This window comes from Moschus berezovskii, chromosome 14, assembly GCF_049115385.1.
Source record: "Moschus berezovskii isolate FMDL1 chromosome 14, NW_MosBer_1.0, whole genome shotgun sequence".
Lineage (NCBI taxonomy): Eukaryota > Metazoa > Chordata > Mammalia > Artiodactyla > Moschidae > Moschus > Moschus berezovskii.
Window position 1 is genome coordinate 39,026,099 of NC_142473.1, and position 19,362 is coordinate 39,045,460.

At 55.8% G+C, this 19,362-nt stretch overlaps 1 protein-coding gene across 1 annotated transcript in view; it reads right to left on the reverse strand.

Moving 5' to 3' along the window:
* Positions 1–2,536: 2,536 nt before the first annotated feature.
* Positions 2,537–19,362, reverse strand: part of KCNC1 (potassium voltage-gated channel subfamily C member 1) — a 43,969-nt gene continuing 27,143 nt past the window's right edge. Inside the window, exons 2-4 of the mRNA XM_055423269.2 lie at positions 12,180–13,113; positions 5,058–5,246; positions 2,537–3,071 (exon numbers count right to left, since the gene is read on the reverse strand). Of these exons, the coding sequence (XP_055279244.1) occupies positions 3,007–3,071; positions 5,058–5,246; positions 12,180–13,113 (1,188 nt within the window). The 3' untranslated portion in view covers positions 2,537–3,006. The remainder of the gene's footprint in view (positions 3,072–5,057; positions 5,247–12,179; positions 13,114–19,362) is intronic.

The following is a 19,362-nucleotide window of genomic DNA, read 5'->3' on the forward strand; positions in this document are numbered from 1 at the left end:
GGACAACAGGCATTTAAGCAGGAAATCGAGGTAGTCAGATATGTGCATGGAAAGCTCAGAGCAGCAGGTAAATGGCCTTTCTGTCACACCCACGGCCTGAGGACCTGGTATTCAGGACCAATAACTCTGGTGTTCCAATCAATTCCACCTCCAGCCCCAGGAAGTCCTCGATGAGGACTTGAGACGGCTTCACCTGAGCCCTGGAGTCAGACCACCTGGGTTAGAAACTTAGCTTCGTCATTCATCAGCTGTGTGGCTTTGAGCCAGTGACTTTACCTCTCTGTGCCTCTTCTCTTGCCTCTATAATGGGCATGTTGAACTATTGTGGGTCATCATCAGACAGCTTGTCTCAGGTGCCCTGCACATGACAGATGCTCAGTGAATGTTAATCCCTGTTCCCCATCAGCTCCTGTGTCCCTAAAAACCCCTATTCCAAATGGCCTCGTGTTAAGTCCCACCTGAGTCCACCAGAGGCCCTTCTCCCAGGAGGGACCCCAGGTCGAGGGAACTCTGGTCTCCCTGCAGCCGCTGACACTGCTTGGCTTCCCTGTCCTGATGATTGTGAATGGCTGTTACTCAGGTGGTGCGGATCAGGCAGCTCTGTGGCCGCGTGACCCCTGGGCAGAGGTCTTGTCACTCACTGCTCCACTCATCACCCCCCATTCATTGGTTTCTGGACTGCACAGGGAGCTGAGAAGTTGAGGTAAGTGCTCAGAGGGGATGAGAAACTGCTGGGTGAGAATTCGACACCCACCTTCAGGCTTCTCCCCACCCATGTGATCGTTGACTTGGCCATACTGGCAGGGATCGAGGGAACGGAAATCCGGGGCAACTGATCTCCACTTGTGTGTGGCCCTGGTCAGAGCATTCCCCTCTGGGTCTCAGTCCCTCATCTGTAAAGTGCTCAGAGGTGGCCTGCCATGACCATTAGGGACTTTACCACCTGAGATTCTCTAATGGATAGGAAAAGAATTGGAACCCCAATCCCCACCCCACCCCTGATCAAAACAAAATGAAATACCCAAGCAAATCAAGACCAAATGACCAACTCAAGCAAATCAAAACCCTAGGAGAGGCCTGCACCCCTTCCAAGACGCCGCCAGGCTGAGTGAGGGGTGTGTGATGAGGTGGCTGCCGGACAACACCCAGCAAGGGTACAGCTGGGTGGGGCACCCAGACCCATCAGACCCCTGTCTCTGGCTCCATCAGATTCAAGAACGGCCCTAGGAGGGAGGTGACCATGGTCTGCATGAAGGGCAGTGGCGGGGGCAGGGGTTAGGAACTCCACATAACCAGATTCAAGGGTCATGAATACGGCAGGATCCATAGAGACGTTTCCATGTTGGTGAACCCCCAGAGGATGGGCCTGTCTTAGGTCAGGGCCTTTTTTGCTGATTCCTCCTGAGAGCTGCCTCCCCCCACCCCCAACCAACAGGATCTGGGGAGGGGCAGGGTGGGGTGGGCAGAGCGGTCCTGGCTTTCCCCCAGTGAGAGGACAACCTGTACCTTGGATGGGTCCCTGAGACCAGAGGAGCCAAGGCTCAGGCTCACCCCACCCCAGCCCAGCCGCAGAAGGCCCGACCAGGGGCCCAGAACCGAATTGCGACACTGCTGGAGGCAATAAAAACCCAAATTCATGCTTTATGTCCAAAGTCAGCTTTTTATTATCGACGGCTAGGGCCCAGGGAGGGGAGGGTGCTTAACTAAAGCAGCATTGCTCTCTTTCCAGGAATGTTGTGAGCTGCAATGAGAGCTTGAGATGTTGCATTTTTTTTTTCAACTCAAGCATGTGTTTTTCAAAAATATCATCTTTCCCCACCCCCCACCCCACCACTAATTTTAGAATCAGACCAAAGCCAAGCTACTGTCCTCTGTTTCTGTTGGGAAAATACTATATTTATTCGAGATGCAGAAGTGCGTCTCTGAAAACCTCCGATTGCTTCAGGAAAACAAATCTGCTTTAGACTATACAGAAACCATGATACAAAATTTATTTCATGCTAGAATCGCTTTGCATAACATTGGGCATGCAGTTTTTTTTTTTGTTTTTAAACTCTGAAGTACTAAATTGCATACAATGCTGGGTTGTGCCTTGATAAAGGTGGAGGAGGACTGGCCCTCCCACAGTCCTGATCTTTTTTGGTGCTCTGAAAGAACACTTGAAAAATCCATACAGTGTTGATTATCTACTATGAACAATTTGTTATGAAAGTTGGTCACACTGAATCTACACACCGCTAAGATGATCGAATCAACCTAGACTAGCTGCTGTCAGGGGTCTTGGGGAGACGTCCGCTGGGTCGCAAGCATGCCAGAGGGAAGAAGGCGGCAGTGCGTTTCCACAATTCTATTTGGAGCAAAGTTTTCCGTTTCCACGTGAGAGATGAACTATGAAGGTGAGGTCAATATGACCAATGACTGACCGACTGCCCTTTTGGGCACCTGTACTCTCCATCTCCATGTGCAAAAAGGAAGCAGTCCATTACTCATCCCCACTCCTTCCCCACCCCGCCCATTCCCCTCCCCCCCAAAAAAACGTACAGGTTTCTACCGAACGCCTTTACAGTTTGGCTCCAACAACATGTATAAAAGGAAAGAGCTTTGAAAGAAAATAGAGGACTCTTGCTTGTTTTTCTTCATTGTTGTCATGGTTTAGGGTAATCATACAGTTGCGGGGGCGGGGTTCGTGGGTTTGGATTGCTGGGTTTTCTGTTGAACTTCATGCAAGTCATGCTAAGGAACCCCTCCATCCCACCCCTTCCCCGAATAAATTAAAAGTTTTTTTTTTTAAAAAAAAAAAAAAGGAAAAGAAGGAAAAGAAATCCTCTACGGTCAGTTACCATTTGGCCGTAGAAAAGCTACGTCCGTCCTAGTACAAGGCCTGGGCCACTCGGACTCGTCCGGCAAACCTGCATGGCGTGAATTTACTCTGTCCGAGGGCGAGGAGGGGCTGCAGGTCCACCCAGATGCTTAATAGCCACCAGTGTCCTGGGCCAAGTCGCCTGGTCAAGTCACTCTCACAGCCTCTGTCGGCATATACTTAGCAATGACAGGGCTTTCTTTGCAAAGATCTGTATGTAAAGAATACAATTAACACTTGAGCTTCTCTTCTTGGCTTTCCCATCCCGCTTGGTACTTAGTTTTTAAGGAAGGAGGAGGAAAGACCGAACAGCCGCATGCAGAGGCAGGCAGGATCTTCTCCAGTTGGCTTGGTTCTCCCATGCAGTGAGCCAGCCCAGCACGCCTCTTTCTCTCCCTCCTGGGGGAACGGGTTGAGCCCCTAACTGTTCTCTACCCTGCACACGGCTCATGGCCTGGCATTATCCTGAGAAAAGCGAGTCCTCAGCGGCTGTCATGACTCCATGAGAGCGGGACCAGGTGGATGTGGGTGGGGGCTCCCCACCCTCGGTGCCTCTGGGGGACTGCGGAGTGGGTACCACCTGCAGACAGTGGTTGCCACTGGACTCCTTGCTCCCTACAGGCTGCTTCTGTCCCACACACCCTGGGCTTCCGGAAGCCCAGTCAAGAAACTCTCCTGTCTGCTCTTTCAGGCCACACAGATTGATCCAACATTCAAGATGAGGGAGACAGGCAGCCCCATAAGACCTTACCAGCAGAGCACAGCCATGGGGAAAGGTCTACGTGCCTTCCTCTCCCATCCCCTGGGCTTGCCCCTGATCCTAGTTTTCTAGAGCCTCCACTTGGGAGAAAGCCGGTTGTGAAGAGGAGCTTCAGGCCTATCCATGGAAGGTGCCGAGGATGGGGCAGGTAGTCCCCAAGCCGGCAGCCCCCCTTCCATGCAGCACCATGCAGGGCGTGGTATGACGCGCTGGGGTCCAAAGGACCTCCAGGCAGGGCAAGGAAGCAGAGGCCAGCCTGGATCAGGAGAGCACGCCAAGCACCAGAAAGACTTCCCCCATCTCCGTGTGGGCTGCCTCTCCTCTTCTGGGTTTGCCCTTTATTTTGAATTCTCTATTTTCTCCTCACATATTATTGAACCATTTCAAATACTGGAGCAGTTGTGAATGGCCACCAGCTACACCAACTGTTGCTCTAAAAAACCAACTATCTAGCCCAACCTGCTCACCCCAGTCAGCATGCAACCATCCCGTGTGAGCCTGTGAGCCGCTCCCCAACATGCATGAGCCACCCAGCCAGCCCGCTGTGCTGAGGATGGCTTCCTCCGCCTTCCAGGCCCTGCACGGTGTCTGGAGCCTGGATCTAGGGTGCTCTGGGCCCCCGCCCCAAACCTCTCCCGAGTCCATGCTCAAGCTCTAATGGAAGCCTTGTCTCCAGGAGGTCGGTTTATAAGACAAGGGTCTGACCCAACCCTGAGCACCACGGGGCTCCGCCTTCACCAACCACAAGGGGGCGCTGACCACACCCGGGGCCATGGCTAATGGGTGCTGGGGTTGGAAGGGGTTGCATGGAGTCCTACGTAACCACCTCTTGGCTAGTTTCCTTTCTGCCACTTGCAGTGTTCTGACTGGCACATGCCTTGCCTCTGCAAGGACGCTAACCTCACTGCCAAGCCTTTAAGCTATCTCTCTCGTCATGACACACCCCTCCCCCCAACTGGTCTACGGATTCTCTTTAAAGGATGCCTCTTCCAGAACATGGATCTTGGGTGGCTAGGCCCACAGGGTCCTGGCCAGCCCATGCTTACCCTGTTGCTCTCCCCAGCCAAGGGACAGGGGAGATCACTTTGCCACTGGGGTCTGACCTGCCATCTGCCAGAGTAGCCTGGGGGAAGTCGAGGATCTTCCCACATCTCTGGGTACCCCTCTGCCTGGGGGGAACATAGTCGGTCAGCCTGTCCCCAGGTCCCCTCCTACCCCCAAGCTCAATTCCAACCCACAGCTGCCTGGACCTCAGGCTCTCTCTGCCAGCCTGCCGTCCCACTTGGGGAGGGTGGGACTCAGACCTCCGGGGGCCGACCCTGGGGCTCCTCCTGCTCCTGGGCCCCTCAGCGCCCCTCGCCCGCCGCCCCGCCCACCCCTGTGCAGGAGCACGAGGCGGGCCCGCTGACGCAGAGCACCCCGGCCTCCTCTACATACCCTTTCTCACTCCTCCACCAGGTGGGCACGCGTACTCCCCGGTTGATAAGAGGAAGCAGGGTCCGTATCTCTCGCGGGTGCCCGAGCGCGTAAAAGGCAGGCCCTCATCGGGGGTGAGGGCCTGGTCTATGTGGGGGCAGTCTTCGTTCGCCAGCGCGGCCTTCGCCACCTCCCCATTCAGTTTGGAATCTTCAAACATATAAGCAGAAGCTATTGAGACACTGAAAACTGTTTAGTGCGGGGGGGGACGGGCCAGAGTGGGACATCAGCAAAGGGCAGCCCGTGACTGAGGACAGAAAAGTGAGCAGGGGAGGCACGAGGCTGGGGCTCCCCAGCTCGTTCAGGCAGCCTTTGGGCTGCCCACAGTGCTGCGGAGGAGGGTTCCTGGGTTTGCTCAAAGTTTGCAAAAAGATGAGTCGGTGATGGGCCCAGCAAGCGTGGTGCTGGGGGGCCAGGCCCAACGTCCAAGGCAGGGCCGATGAGACAGGATGGTGTGGATGCGGTCATGGGTAGAGGGCCAGACACAGAGCTCAGGGAGAAGACAGACAGACACGCAGAAACATTCCTCTCCAGAGCGGCAGCCTTTTCCGATCCCTCCGCTGCTGGCCAGAGCCCGGCTGCCCCCTCCACAAACAGCTGTTTGCTCAGGCATCCCTGGGCCCCACCCCGACCCCAAGGGTCAACTCTACTGCAGGTCCCCGTGGATCCTCTCTGGTCATTTGCTTTACGCTGTTCCCCCACCACACCCTATCTGATCACTCTATCCCACCCCCATATGGACCTAATCCGGTCACTTTCTACGCTCCATCACCCATACAGACTAGACCTGGGCACGCAGTCTCCTGGTCCCCCATGCAGTTGACCACTCAATCTGCTCCCTCTCCGCACAGACTTAAGCTGGTCACTCAGTCCACTCCGATCGCCACCCAGACCAAGCCAGGGGTCTCCCACCCTACTCGGCCTCGAGCGGGCCTCGTCAGCTTGCACAGGCGCAACAAGAATGCAGGCATGAGGCAGTGACAGCGGCCAGGGTTTGGGAGGGGCTCCCATTCCTCCGTCTCCTTTCGGCAGCGTCCCCCGCAAAGCAGAGCAAATGGATGTGTAAAGACAACAGCGGCTGATGGGCTCGGGTGGGAAAGACGAGTCTTGGCCTCTGCGGTAGCCTGAGAAGGAACCTGGGAAGAAGTCTGGGGGCACATTTGGTGAGGGCGCAGCTCTGGTCAGAGCAGGGCGCTCCCCCAAATCCAAGAGCAGCATCGTGGACACCTCTGGAGCTGGCAGGGAGGGCTCCGTCAGCCTCTGCCCCGACCCATCACTCTTGGGGACCCCTCCCCTGCTTTCTGCCCTCCAAGCAGACTCTTCCTGGTTAGGGTGGCACCGACTCAGTCCCCAGGGTGGGCCCTGGTGGTGGTAGTGGTGGTTTAGTCGCTAAGTCATGTCCGACTCTTGCAACCCCAGGGACTGTGTAGCCCACCAGGCTCCTCTGTCCATGGGATTTTCCAGGCAAGAATACTGGAGCGGGTTGCCATTTCCTTCTCCAGGGGATCTTCCCGACCCAAGAATCAAACCCGTGTCTCCTGCATCACAGGCAGATTCTTCACTAACTGAGTTATGAGGGAAGCCTGAGCTTTCCTCAAAGACTTCCTCTAGGGTGAGAGCCTCAAGGGAAGACAGATCCACTGTGGGCGTGACCACAGGGGGAGGCCCTCTGAAAGCCTAACGAGGGGCAAAAAGCTGGAGAGAGTCTCCACCCGGTGTGACCCTCTTCATCATGTAACTACACACAGAAGTGATCCTTCTCCGTGTGCACACACTCGGCGTGCCCGCGGGCCGGACCACCATCCGTGTACACATCGTGTCACTACAAAGAGGCAGGCAGTCAAAAGAGAAATGGACCAATCAGGTTTATTCGTAAAGCAAATCCAAAAAAAAAAAAAAAGAAAAATCCCATCATAATTTTGGAACTTAAGAAAAAAGTCTGTCGTACAAGATGGCAAAGCATTCCATGTACAGTGCGTTTCTTGACAAGTCCCAGGGGCTTCACTCCTCAATTCACTCTGAACCAGAAAGGCCAGGTACCAAGGTAACTCTGATACCACGTGACTGGGGTTGGGGCCTCTCTGGAGAACTGGGGGCTGCCTAACACTGGGGTGTGTCTGAGGGCACACAGGTGTGCACACAGACCAGCCTGGCCCTGCCTCCCAGTCTGGCTGGCCCTCCCAAGGGTCTCTGGGGAGAGGGGAAGGAAGTTTAAGGGAGGAGGAAGTGGATAGGGGGATGGAAGTTGGAGCCCATAGTACCCTGTACGCATTTTCTTCTAGGGGAAAACAGTGAGTCCTACCAGGCAGCATCTCCATCTGGGGGGAGAGCCAGAACTTGCAGTCTCTCCACTGGCCATTGCCTGTCAGCGGAGATATCCACCGCCTGCAGGGCTCACCCAGGGTTGGGCAGCCGAGCCTGAGACCCTCCGTGTGACTCTGCCCCCCAGTACCATTCCCCTGGGGCAGTCAGCTCCCACAGGCTTTAGAGGGCCTGAAGTTGAGGCTGGTTTCCTTGCAGGGGTCGGGCCAGGGGGCAGCTGAATGGGCTGCCTGGGTGTGTGTGAGCCAGACCCCCTTCCCTCCTCAGAGCCTGCTTCTTCTCCCAAACATGACCTCTGAGAAGAGGCTGTGCCTGGGTGGGAGTGTTTGGGTCCTGCTCTTTGAAGGAGCCAGCCTCCTTGGGCTGTGGGCTTCTCTGCGATGTGGGGGTGCTCTCAGAAACTGGGAACCACACTCTCCCTCCCCAACTCCAGAGGAGGGCTGGAAAAGAGACTGGCCAAGGAGCGGCCAGCTTACCAAACCTAGGGAACTCATGAAAAAAACCAGAGGTGCCAGCTCACCCAAGACTGCCCCCTCATACCCCAACCTTGTCCTTTAGATGAGATGGTCACCAGGTCCCGCAGTTCCCACCTGCTCCCCAGAAGGCTGGGGGCCCTGCCCTCCCAGGGCCCCTTGGCCCCCACTAGACCCGAGGGCCTGCAATGATGAAATGGCAGCATGGGCAGCGTCTCACAAAGATGGTTTCCAGGCTTTGAAATGGGCTGAGAGAGATGAGCGTCCGCGAGAGGGTCATTTTTTTTAAACTTTGGAGCAAGGAGAACCCGATGTCCGGCCCTGAGCCAGCAGGCTGGCTTGTGTGCCCTGGTCTCCAGGCACCACCAAGGTACTTACTGTTCACACCAGCAGCGGGCGCCGGGGGCGCACGCAGGGCTAGGGCAGGGCAGGTGGGGTGGCTGGGAATTTCCTTGGGTTTAGCCCCCCAGAGTGGGGCTGCCCAGCTGGGGGCTCAGGGAAAAAGCCCCAGGTTAACTGGGGACGGTCTGTGAGAGACACGAGCTGAGTACAATCACGAGAACTGGCACAAGTCATGCAACAGAACGAGGAGAGAGAGAGAAACAGGATTAGTGGGGAGAGAGAAGGAGAGAGCATGAGAACAACACAGAAAAGAACGCCCAGTCCTGGCCCTCAGAGCCCCTTATGTCTCCGCTCCATCCCCCTCAGCCACCTGGGGGCCTCGCTGACCCCACTCAGGGCCCCCCGCTGCCCACCCTGGCCCTGCATCTGAGCAGAAACTTGGTTAGCCCCTGCTGAGGGGCCCTGCCCACACCCTGCCTGGTCACCCCTGTCCCAATCCCACCACCTCCCCTGCCCCGGGGGGTACACCACTTCCTGCACCCACTGCAGCCAGCAGGGGTGGGGTGGAGGGCCGGGGCAGGGGGCGCTTTGGACTCAGCTGCTCAGGGCAGACCCTGGAGGCTGCAGGGGCAGCTCTGTCCCAGCTCGGGGAAGACCCAGACGGGAGTGCTTTTCAGGACCTCACTGCTGTCCTAGGTGCTGATGGACAGGAAGGGGAAGGTCTGGCCACCACCCGTCCCCTGGGCCAGCCCCCTGCTCACCTATGGTGGGACCCCGCAGCCCCAGACGCAGCACCACAGAGGAGCAACCCACATCACAGGAGCAGAGATGGACGAGACACACGTGAATGCACATGGCAGGACAGAGGGAGCACTCTGAAGTGCCCGGAGCAGGTTGGGGAGGGACCCCCTTTCTGCGAGAGAAGCAGCTTCTCCTGGACTATCAACCCCAGTCCTTGACCATGGGGGTGCCATCCTGGCATCCCCCCATGAGACCCTACAACCCCTGCTGGGACAAATCCCCCAAACACTGGGGCCACGTCAGCCATGGTACCGAGGAGACCAGACACTCGACCTGAGGCTGCAGGAGAGACCAAGATGGGGAGGGGAGGGAGGGTGCTGACATGACTGGGACGGCTTGCCTGAGTCCCAGGAGTCTGGCCCTGGGCAGGGGGTGCCCTCAGAGCCCAGCGTGTTGCACTTCGCCCCAACCCAGGTTCTAAAGGGGATTTGGAGAACCCCAGGTCTCACTGGGCCAACTGACTGCCCTTGGGGTGGAGGGAGGCTGTCAAGGTCTTGGGCACCGCGTCTCAGCTCTCCGTTCCTGCGGGGTCCAGCCTCCCATCACATTTGCCTTCCTCACTTCTGGCCTCCCCCGCAGTCACTCACCAACACATCCCAACCCCATGCCCACCAAGGAGCATAGATGCAAGCAGAAAAGGAGGCCAACAGGAAGGGACTCAGGGATGCAGAGCTAGGGAGACACTCCCTAAGGATCACACACTTATCCTTATCACTTGGGTGATAATTTGGTTCTCACACACCAGCTTTCAGAGGGAGGAGGGTTATGGTGAGGGACCAGGCTCGGAGCAGGTCTGGGACGTCAAGACAGCACCCCTAGGAGCAATGAGAACTTGGGAAAGGGGAGGAGGCAGAGTATGGGGGACGGGAGTGGGTGAGGCATCTGGGCCCCAGAGAGAAGGGCTCCAAGTACCTGGCTTAAGCCAGGACAGTCTGGATCCCTGAGACCTGGGGCCAGGGCAAGGAGGGTCCCAGGGACAGGGCAGTCATGGTGGTGGGGTGCAGGGGCTCTAGGAGGAGTGCACAGGCTTTCCGGGAAGAGGGCCTGTGTTCTGGGGCTAGCTGGTGCACATATCAGAACACACATCTGCACTCTGTGTGTGCACATGCATGCATGTGTGCACGTGTGTGCACGTGTGTGTGTGTATGTGCATGCACACATGCCCTCAGCACATGGAGAATACTGGCATTGCCTGGGACTGAAGGATCTGTGCCTGGCTGGAGTGAATCACTGGGGAGGATGGGACAGGGGGCCAAGGAGTGCTATGGTGATGCCACTCAGGCGCAACTCTTCCTGCTGAGGCCTGCAGTGAAGCTAGGGGCGAGGCCCACCCAGACCTTTTCCCAAAGGCCCAGGAATTTTCCTTGCCATGACGGTGCTCCTGAGGTTGAACAGAAGTGCGAGATGATCCAAAGCAGAGAGGTGGGGCAGGGGCTTTCCACGGCCCATGCCTGGCTGGCTAAGCAGAAGCCATGCATTGGCCGAGGAGTCCAGCCCCACCCCAGGCCCTCCCATTCCAGCCTCTGAGATCCCTGCCCTGCTCCTGGCCCAGCCCAGAACCCTAGCCACATTCCTCTCAGGTGTCTACAGGGATTCCAGGGAGTGGGGAGGAGTATGGGACCAGGTGAAGGGGCTAGAAAGACCTCAGACAGAGAGGTGGACTTTGGGGGGACCACTCTGGGCAGTATAGCTATGGGATGAAGCCAAATGAGGAGCAGGATGGGGTGGTGGGCCAGAGAGTGGGGCATCAGGGAAGAAAGAATCAGTCAGCCACTGGGAAGGCCATTCAAACCAGGGGACAGCTTGCTCCTCTAGGGCTGAGGGAGCCTGCAGCCCCTACCTCCTGCCCTGGGCACAGGGGTGTCTTCTGCAGACTAAAGACTACCTGTCACTCACTCAGCCTCCCTCGCCCCAGCACTCCTTCTGAGTTCAGTGTTGTCATGCTTTCCTGGGTCATTCATTCCCTTCAAATCCCTGTGTCCACAGAATAAGTCGATGGTATTCCATGGGTAGAGGTAGACTATGGGCTTTATATCTTCGGACCAGAGCCCCATGATCAACTTTATGTGCTATGTGCAGGTTCTCATAAAACTGAGATAGTCCCATAACGAACCACTAGCCATGGAATATGAGAATATATCCCACGGTGACTAGTATTGTTTCATGGCCCCCCTCCCCCCTCCCTGACCCCCCACTGAATTCACGGGAAAGTGGCGTACACTGGTTGGGATGTGGTGTATTGCTGCTGCAGTCCCTACCGCTGGAAACAGGGAACACTCTCAGTGGGAGGTTGTTGCTGGTCTGAAGCGCTTTCATCTAAGCTGCCCGGGTGGTGGCCCCCTCTAGTCCTTTGCTCACCAGCCGCTTCCATCAGAAAGAAGGCCACCGGAAACTCCCACTGGACCATCAACCCAAACAGACAACGTGAAAGCTAGAGTCACTCCAACAGGTTCCTAAAGATAAACGCTAAACTCTAGAGTGGTGGTAGAAGATGAGCTGGTTCCGCATGCTGTGGGGTGAGTAAGCTTGTTACGGAGGGCAAGAGGCGTCTCCGAGGACGCGCCTGGAGCTAGGCAGCGGGCATCGGAGCAGGAATGCTACTCAGCTATGGAGACAGGCTCTGCTGGGGGGTGAGAATCCTTGCTGCTGTCTCTGCAGGGACCTCCTGCCAGAGCCCAGGCACCATCCGTGCCATGTGCACTGCCCGAAGGGAGCCATGTAAAGACCAAATGGGCATCTGTCTGGCATTTCCCAATCACACCCACCCCGCCCCGCCGTAACTCTGGGTCAGTGGCCTGAGTCAGCGACTCATGCCCAACTCCTGCCCATTGAGCAGCGGAGCACCCGGGCTCCCGCTAAGAGAGTCCTCAGCAACCTCGCGGGCCGTGGCATCTCTTCAGAACCCCACGAGACCAGTGTGTCAACCTCCTTACCGGGGGCCACCAGTGAGGTTCTAGCAGGCTCTCGCCTTGTGAATTTGGCTGCCCAGCATCTCCCTGGGCCCCCAGACACCACACCTCGAGACTGAGCGTGGGGTCCAGAGTCACCCACGGAACTAAGGAAGCAGTCTGACTGAATCTGGAATCATCGCTACAGGGGGCAGAGGTGAAAGGTCAGATCGACATGCCTCTAAGAGGTTTCCTACCTGCTCTGTTAATTTCTAAAATTTCTTCCTGGGCCAGCGGGCATGTGTCACTCTGAGTACTGTGATGTGGAGAGTTTACGACAGATTTACAATAATTGGGAGATCCCAGCTGTGGTGGCCGCGGAATATGCTTCTTTTTTTTCTTTGGTAGTTTCTGCTTAGCCATGGCTAAGGAGTAATACATCCCGAAATTGTTCACGATGACGGGCACAGGCATGGCGATGGTCAGCACGCCCGCCAGCGCACACAGCGCCCCTACCAACATGCCGGACCACGTCTGCGGGTACATGTCTCCGTAGCCCAGCGTCGTCATGGTGACCACAGCCCACCAGAAGCCGATGGGGATGTTCTTAAAGTGGGTGTGCTCACTGGCGCTGGGGTCATTGGGCTGAGCCCCTATCCTCTCGGCATAGTAGATCATGGTGGCGAAGATCAGGACGCCGAGAGCCAGGAAGATGATGAGCAGTAAGAACTCATTGGTGCTAGCTCGCAGAGTGTGGCCCAAGACCCGTAGGCCCACGAAGTGGCGGGTCAGCTTGAAGATGCGCAGGATACGCACGAAGCGCACGACGCGCAGGAAGCCCAGCACATCCTTGGCGGCCTTAGAGGACAGCCCGCTGAGGCCCACCTCCAGGTAGAAGGGGAGGATGGCCACGAAGTCGATGATGTTGAGGGAGTTCTTGATGAACTCCACCTTGTTGGGGCAGAAGACCACACGCATGAGGAACTCGAAGGTGAACCAGACCACGCAGACGCCCTCGATGTAGGTGAGGAAGGCCTCCGTCTCCGCCTCCCGGTAATAGCGCACCTGCGTGCCGTTCCGCACGTTCTCGATCTCCGTCTTGTTCACGATGGGGTTGAAGCGCTCGTGGGTCTCCAGGCAGAAAGTGGTGATGGAGACCAGGATGAAGAACAGGGAGGCAAAGGCCACATACTGTGGAGGAGAAACACACAGTGTCAGAGGGGAGGCCCTTCCCCCAAAGCAGAGACTGGGTACCTCTGGGGCCAGGCTGGGCAAGATGCCTGCAGGACGCCCCTTCTGACATGGGCCAGGCAGGCAGGCCACTGGTCCCTCTTCAGAGCGTGGAATATGGGGTTAGGAGACCTGAAGGGTTAAGAGGCTGTGGCGGAGATTTCTGTTTTCACAAATGCCTTTCCTTTCTTCCTGGATGCGTGGCTAGACCATAATTTCCCAGCCTGCCCTCCAGGCTGGGTGGGGTCATATGACTGGTCTCAGGCACAAAAGGGTGTGCGTGAAGGCAAGCCTGGCTCACAAAACCTTCTTGCTCAACCTTTCAGGCCCGCTCTCTTTCCCTGATTGCCAGTCAAATGCTGAAGCCCAAGGAAGCCATCAGGGCCACCATAAGAAAGTAGCTGGGTCCCTGGAAAGAAAGACACCTACTAAACACATGGGTGGGAAATACACTTCTGCTTTGCTGAGATGCTGCATTCTAGATGTGACTTATTAAAGCATTTAGCACCCCACCCCACCACTGATGAAAGTGACCTCGGTGGCTGAGGCTGAGGCTGAGGCTGGCAAAGAAAGGAGGGTAGGGAAGCTACGGGGGAGCCAGGCCCCTCAAAGGCCACATCTCCCATCTTCCTTCCGTCCCTGCGCTAGGCCGTTCACTCTCTTTTCATGGTTCTGTACCTCGTGCAGGCAGTCTCTTCATGTTCTATCCTATGTTGAATTGCAAAAGATGTATCTTCCCCAAGCCCTCACACAACTCTTTTACCCATGTCTCTCTATTGTCCCAGGAACTCACGTCATGTATTGGAAGTGAGTTACCCATCCTGGAGATACGGAAATAAAGACTAAATGGTCATTTGTCAGAAATACTGCATTGCAGATTCAGGCATAAGGAGAAGAATTGGACCAAGGGTCCTCAAACGCACCATAAATCATAGAGATGGTTTTGCTCCTGCTGCAGTCAGCTGGCCCCAGGGGGAGGGGTGGGTGGGAGAAAGGAAGAAGCTGCTGGGGAACTAGGGTTTTCCAGGACTAGTGCCTGGTCCTTTCAGATCCCCCACCTGGGGGAGAAGGAAATGGCCAGGATAACCAGTCTGTCCAGAATGGCCTTCTCTGGCCCCGCCCCCTGAGAGAGGCTCAGGAGAGTTTGTGGTTTGGTCTGCTCACCCTCACCCCCATCTGATGGCCCACTGGGCTTCACTAACCACAAGCAAACATGGGTACCCTAGGAAAGAAAATCAAGCAGCTGTCAGAGTTTCAGACCTTCCCGCTCAGACTGAATTCCAGACAACCGCTCTTCTTACAGCCTCCAGTCTGGGATCATGGAACTTTAACACTGCCCTTGGTAGAGGAACCCTGGCCAGAGAGTTCTCCTCCAGGAACACAGCTTTCATGTTCCTGCTGCTTCCCTCCCCTCTGGACTCCCCTTCTCCCAGCCTGTCAAGACAGACCATGAACAGTGCAAGGCCATCTCCCTGGAGGCAGTTCTGAGCTACAGACTAGAATGGGTGGCAAGTTCATTCTCCAGAGCTGCCTTCACAGAAAACTTCAAGGAGTGCCAAGGTGCCACTCTTTACCTGCCATAAGAGGCAGCCATGCTGCTTCTAGTAATCTCTTTAGTTTGTATAGACGTACCTCCCCACTTGGTGCTGACCCTGTCTGGGTTGACCATGGCCATGAGACCTGCCGCCCAACCTAGCATAGATCTAGAAATGAAGAACTGTGTGGACCTTTAAAGACACATTCCAGGTTGAGAGAAAGGGAGAGGAGAGGGGAAGGGACAAAGTCAGCATTTTAGAATATCAGAGTAAGAGCAGCCTTTAGAGACTGTCTGGTCCAAGACACTGCATGCTATAAACAGGAAGTCTGGGGCACAGAAACAGGAAATGATCTACCCAAGCCACTCATCATGGCATGCTGGCTTCTGCTGGCTTTAGAGAGTCATGCCATTTTCAAAAACTTGATCCTAGACTACTATCGAGTGTGACCCCTCTGCCTTCTTCCTTCCATCCATCCTTCCCTCTTCCCTTTGTTCCTTTCTTTCTCCCTTTCACCCATCTTTCCTCATCCTTCCTTCCTTCTGTCCTCTCTCCCTCCTTTTTGTCCACATACCATTCATCCTTTTCTCCCTGCTTCTGTTCCTTCCTGTTCCTCCTCCCTTCTCTCCCTCTTTTCCATCCGACACGCGTTCATTCATTCATCTCGTCCTTCTTTTTCCTTTCTCCCTCCCTCCCTTCAGTGCAATAAGACCTCAGCCCTGCCTCCAGGGAGCCCCCTGCACAGCTCAAGATAAAGGACACACACAGAGACAAGTGAAATGCAGTGGACAGAAAAGGTGAGCCCCCATCAGCCCTATGAAGTAGGTGGGGTTTGGACAAGATGAGGGCAGTGCAGGGACTTAAGCCAGGTTTTCCGACTCCAGAAACAGCACTTTAAAGGTCCAGATAGTGCTGACCTGGGACAGCACAGGGGCAGGCCAGGAAAGCAAACTGGAAGCAACTGGAAGAGGTCACCAACTCCGATCCAGGTTCATCCAGCTCCAGCACTTTTTCCTTTAGCAGTTGTCAAAGCTCTTGGAGCCAAGAACACATCCCCAAATGCTGGGTATTTGGCCTCAGATTCCCTCTGAAGGGCCCCGTCTTAGAGCTTGGAGCTCACAGCCCAGGCTCGCAGGGCCAGGTCATGTTCCTCCCCTGGTCTTTTTGAGAGAGGAGAGGAACATGGACACTGTGAATATCTAAAGGATGCCAAGAGGCTGGGCCTGCTGCATCTCTGGGCTCCTGATCCTGGCCAGTGGTGGAAGGCAGGAAGCGCTGCCTCTCCTCTCTGCTCCATCAGCCATGGCATCCCCTTCTTAAATTGTCCCACAGCTGTCCTCCTCTGTCCTCTCCATGCACATGGGACTCTCTCTCAATGGGGTCACTGTCATAAAAGCCATCAGATTGTAGGCTTCAATCTCAGCCACAAGTAGAGCATCCACGCAGTATTCAGAGAGGGCAACCACTGGAATCCCAGCTCTCTGCTTGGCCACCTGGCCGTGCTGTCCATAGAGAAAAGCCCTGACTTCTCAGCCTAGCATGTGAGGCTCCCTATGCCCAGACCACATTGACTTCCCAGGGACCTCTCCCTTCAAGCACCCAGCATTCTTGCCATGTGCAACCCTTTGCCATTTCTGACCTTCCATCTCTGTGTCTCTGCACCTGCTGCTCTTTCCTCCAGGGTGTTTCTGCTGATCTCCACGTGGAAAAACCCATCCACCCATCAGCGCCCCACTAAGTAGCCCTTCTCCTGGGACACCTCTCCCAGGGAGACCTCTTCTTGGCCCTGAGGCCCTTAGGAGGCGGCAAATGAAGTCCCCACCCCACCACCCAAGGAGCCTCTAAATTGCCCCCAGGGAGGCAGCGAGGCTGTCTCCAACTTGTGCTCATTAGTGCTTAGGAAGCCTCACAGGAACAGCCCAGAGAGGGCACTGATGTCCCCGGGGGCGTCTCACTTCCTCCCAGGTGCCCTCAAAGGCCCTCAGAGCTCTACACTCATTGGCTCTTCTTGAACGACAGGTCCTGACAGGAAAACTGAGGCCCAGGAAGTGGTCAGGTCTTCTAAAATTAGGATAGACAAATCCTGGGTTCTCAGGGATCAATGGCCATCCCTTTCAGATTCTTTCCTCTCTGAGCCCCAGTGACCAAGGAGTGGGGGTGCCGGGGTGGGCAGCAGCGATCAGCCTTAGATACTAGGACTTCTTCCCCAGAGGATCTGGGGAGGTAGAAGTCAGGCTTCCTAGACTCTGCTGCTGGCACCTAGTCCTTTGTCACAGGCAGGGCCCAAGCAACATCTGGGTCCAAGTGGGCCCTTAGGATCACTGTGGAGGACGGCGCCCCAGCTTGCTCAGACTGCCACAATCTCCTAAGCCTAGCGACTAGCAAGTCAGCCCCAGTGCATCAAAGCCAAAGCAAGAGCTCACGGCCGAGTGAGTTCCTAGTGCCCTCCCGCCCATCCTCAGGGAAGCTGAGCCAGGAAGGAGAGAGGAGAAGCTATCAAAGCTAAAGGCCTAGGGCTTCCCTGGTGGTCTAGCCATAAAGAATCTGCCTGCTAATGCAGGGACATGGGTTTGATCCCTGGTTTGGGAAGGTCCCACAAACCGTGGACAACTAAGGCTATTGAGCCTGTGCTCTAGAGCCCACAAGCTGCAACTACCGAAGCCCGCCTGCCCTACAGCCTGTGCTCTGCAACAAGAAAAGCCACTGTAATGAGAAGCCCGAGCACCGGGATGAAGAGTAGCCCCAACTCGCCACAACTAGAGAAAGCCCGTGCACAGTAACAAAGACCCAATACAGCCATAAATATTAAAAAAAAAAAAAAAGCCAAAAGGCCTACTGTGTACCTTTAACCTTCCCACAGACCTGGTGAGACAGGTGGTTGTACCATATTGTGCCAAAAAGGAAAGAGAGGTTCAGGGACTAAACCAAGGATTAAGGCTAGTGATGAAGCTGAAGCTTGGACCCAAGTTGATCTGGCTCCATTGTCTAAGCTCTGTCCACCACCAGAGATGCCAAAGCTCTGGGGGCTAAAAACACAGCTCTGTGCACTAGGGAGCCGGCCTTGATTGTGTCTGGATGACTCAGTCTTGGAGCTTGACATCCATAGCTTGGACTCCCTGAGGTCAGGTTATGTCTGTCCCCAGTGAGAGAGAGAACCAGGATACCTGAATCCACAGGCTGGAGCCCAGAATGCCTGAAATGGTCTTGGGCCTCGGTGCCCAACACTCGCTAGTGCCTGGGGCGGGGAGGCTGCCCCATCTTGCTCGGGGACTCAATGCCGACAGCAGCCTCAGATGGCCCAGCCTGCATCTCTATCTGGCCCACCGTATCCTGGCAGACCCAGAGAGGGCAGGCTGAGAGATGACCACAACTTGTTCAGGGAGCTCAGCCAGAGTGACAGGGTGGATGCAAAAGGATGGGGAGTTCCCAGAATCAGCTGACCCCTGGCAGGGAGGGAACCTCTGCCTGGCAGGCCCAGGCAGTGAGCCTTGGGAGCCATCTCTGCAGCACCCTGGGCTGGCACACACAGTCCAAGCTATGGGTGTCAAGCTCCAAGATCAAGTCATCCAGACACAGTTAAGGCCGCTCCCTAGTGCACAGAGCCGTGTTTTTAGCCCCCAAAGCTGGCTGGAATATAGGAGCTGCCGTCAAGGGCTGGGCATCTGAGGACAGTCACCCCCAGACACACACTGCTGCCCAGAGTAGGCACCTGACCCATTACCTAAGCATACACCTGTGATGAGTGGCCACACAAACTATAGCCCAGGGTCCTGACCACACATACACAGAAATCACAGGGCAGACGGATTGTACTGGAACACATCACTGCCCATCAAGCATGGACACCCAGGCACTGCACTGTGAGGCACGCACCCACACAGCTCCCACACTCCCTGTGCGTATACACTCAGAGCACACGTGTGGTCACCACACAGCACACCTCCTACAAACACCCCGAACGCCGGGCGCAACGGTACAGCTGGCCCCTCCTCTGCCCGCCTCGCCCCCGCTGGGTGTGACTGAATCAGTGTCTGACTTTCCCACAGGATGGCAGCCCCAGCCCGACTCAGCCTCCCCAGCCTTCCCTGATGCCCTCAGCCTGCTTCCCTGCCCAGTCTCCTGGATTTCCCATCTCTAGACCTGCCTGTCACCCACCAATTCCTGATTTCCTGCCATTTGCCAGACCCTGTCCTTTCTCCCCCAGCCCCCTCCCCTAGCAGTAGCTATATGCCCCCACACCCAGGACCTAGATCAGCTGGAGGGCTGACCCTCCTGAGCTTTTAGTCTAACAAAGCGGCCACAAAGGGAGCTTTGCCTGGCAGCCCAGGGCCAGCCGTCACCCAGTGTGGCTGCACCTCAGAGGCCACTCTGTGAAATTTCAAGACAGTGCAGGCAATGTCGCCTGATTAAGGCAGCATAAACCCAAACTGGTAGTTCTGGCTTTTCTTCTTTCTTTTTTTCAGAATCACAAACTGTTAGAGACCCACCAATTGTGTTCTAGAAAGAGGTAGCCATGGCAACAGAGAGAGGCATCCTGTTTCTATGGTAACCAGGGTGGTGAGACTGTTGGCTGTAAAGTCAGACAAACCTACTAACGATCTGTTGACTTAAGAAGATGTTTTATAAATCACCAAGTTATTTTTATCATAACCCCACCCCTAAAACTATAAATCAG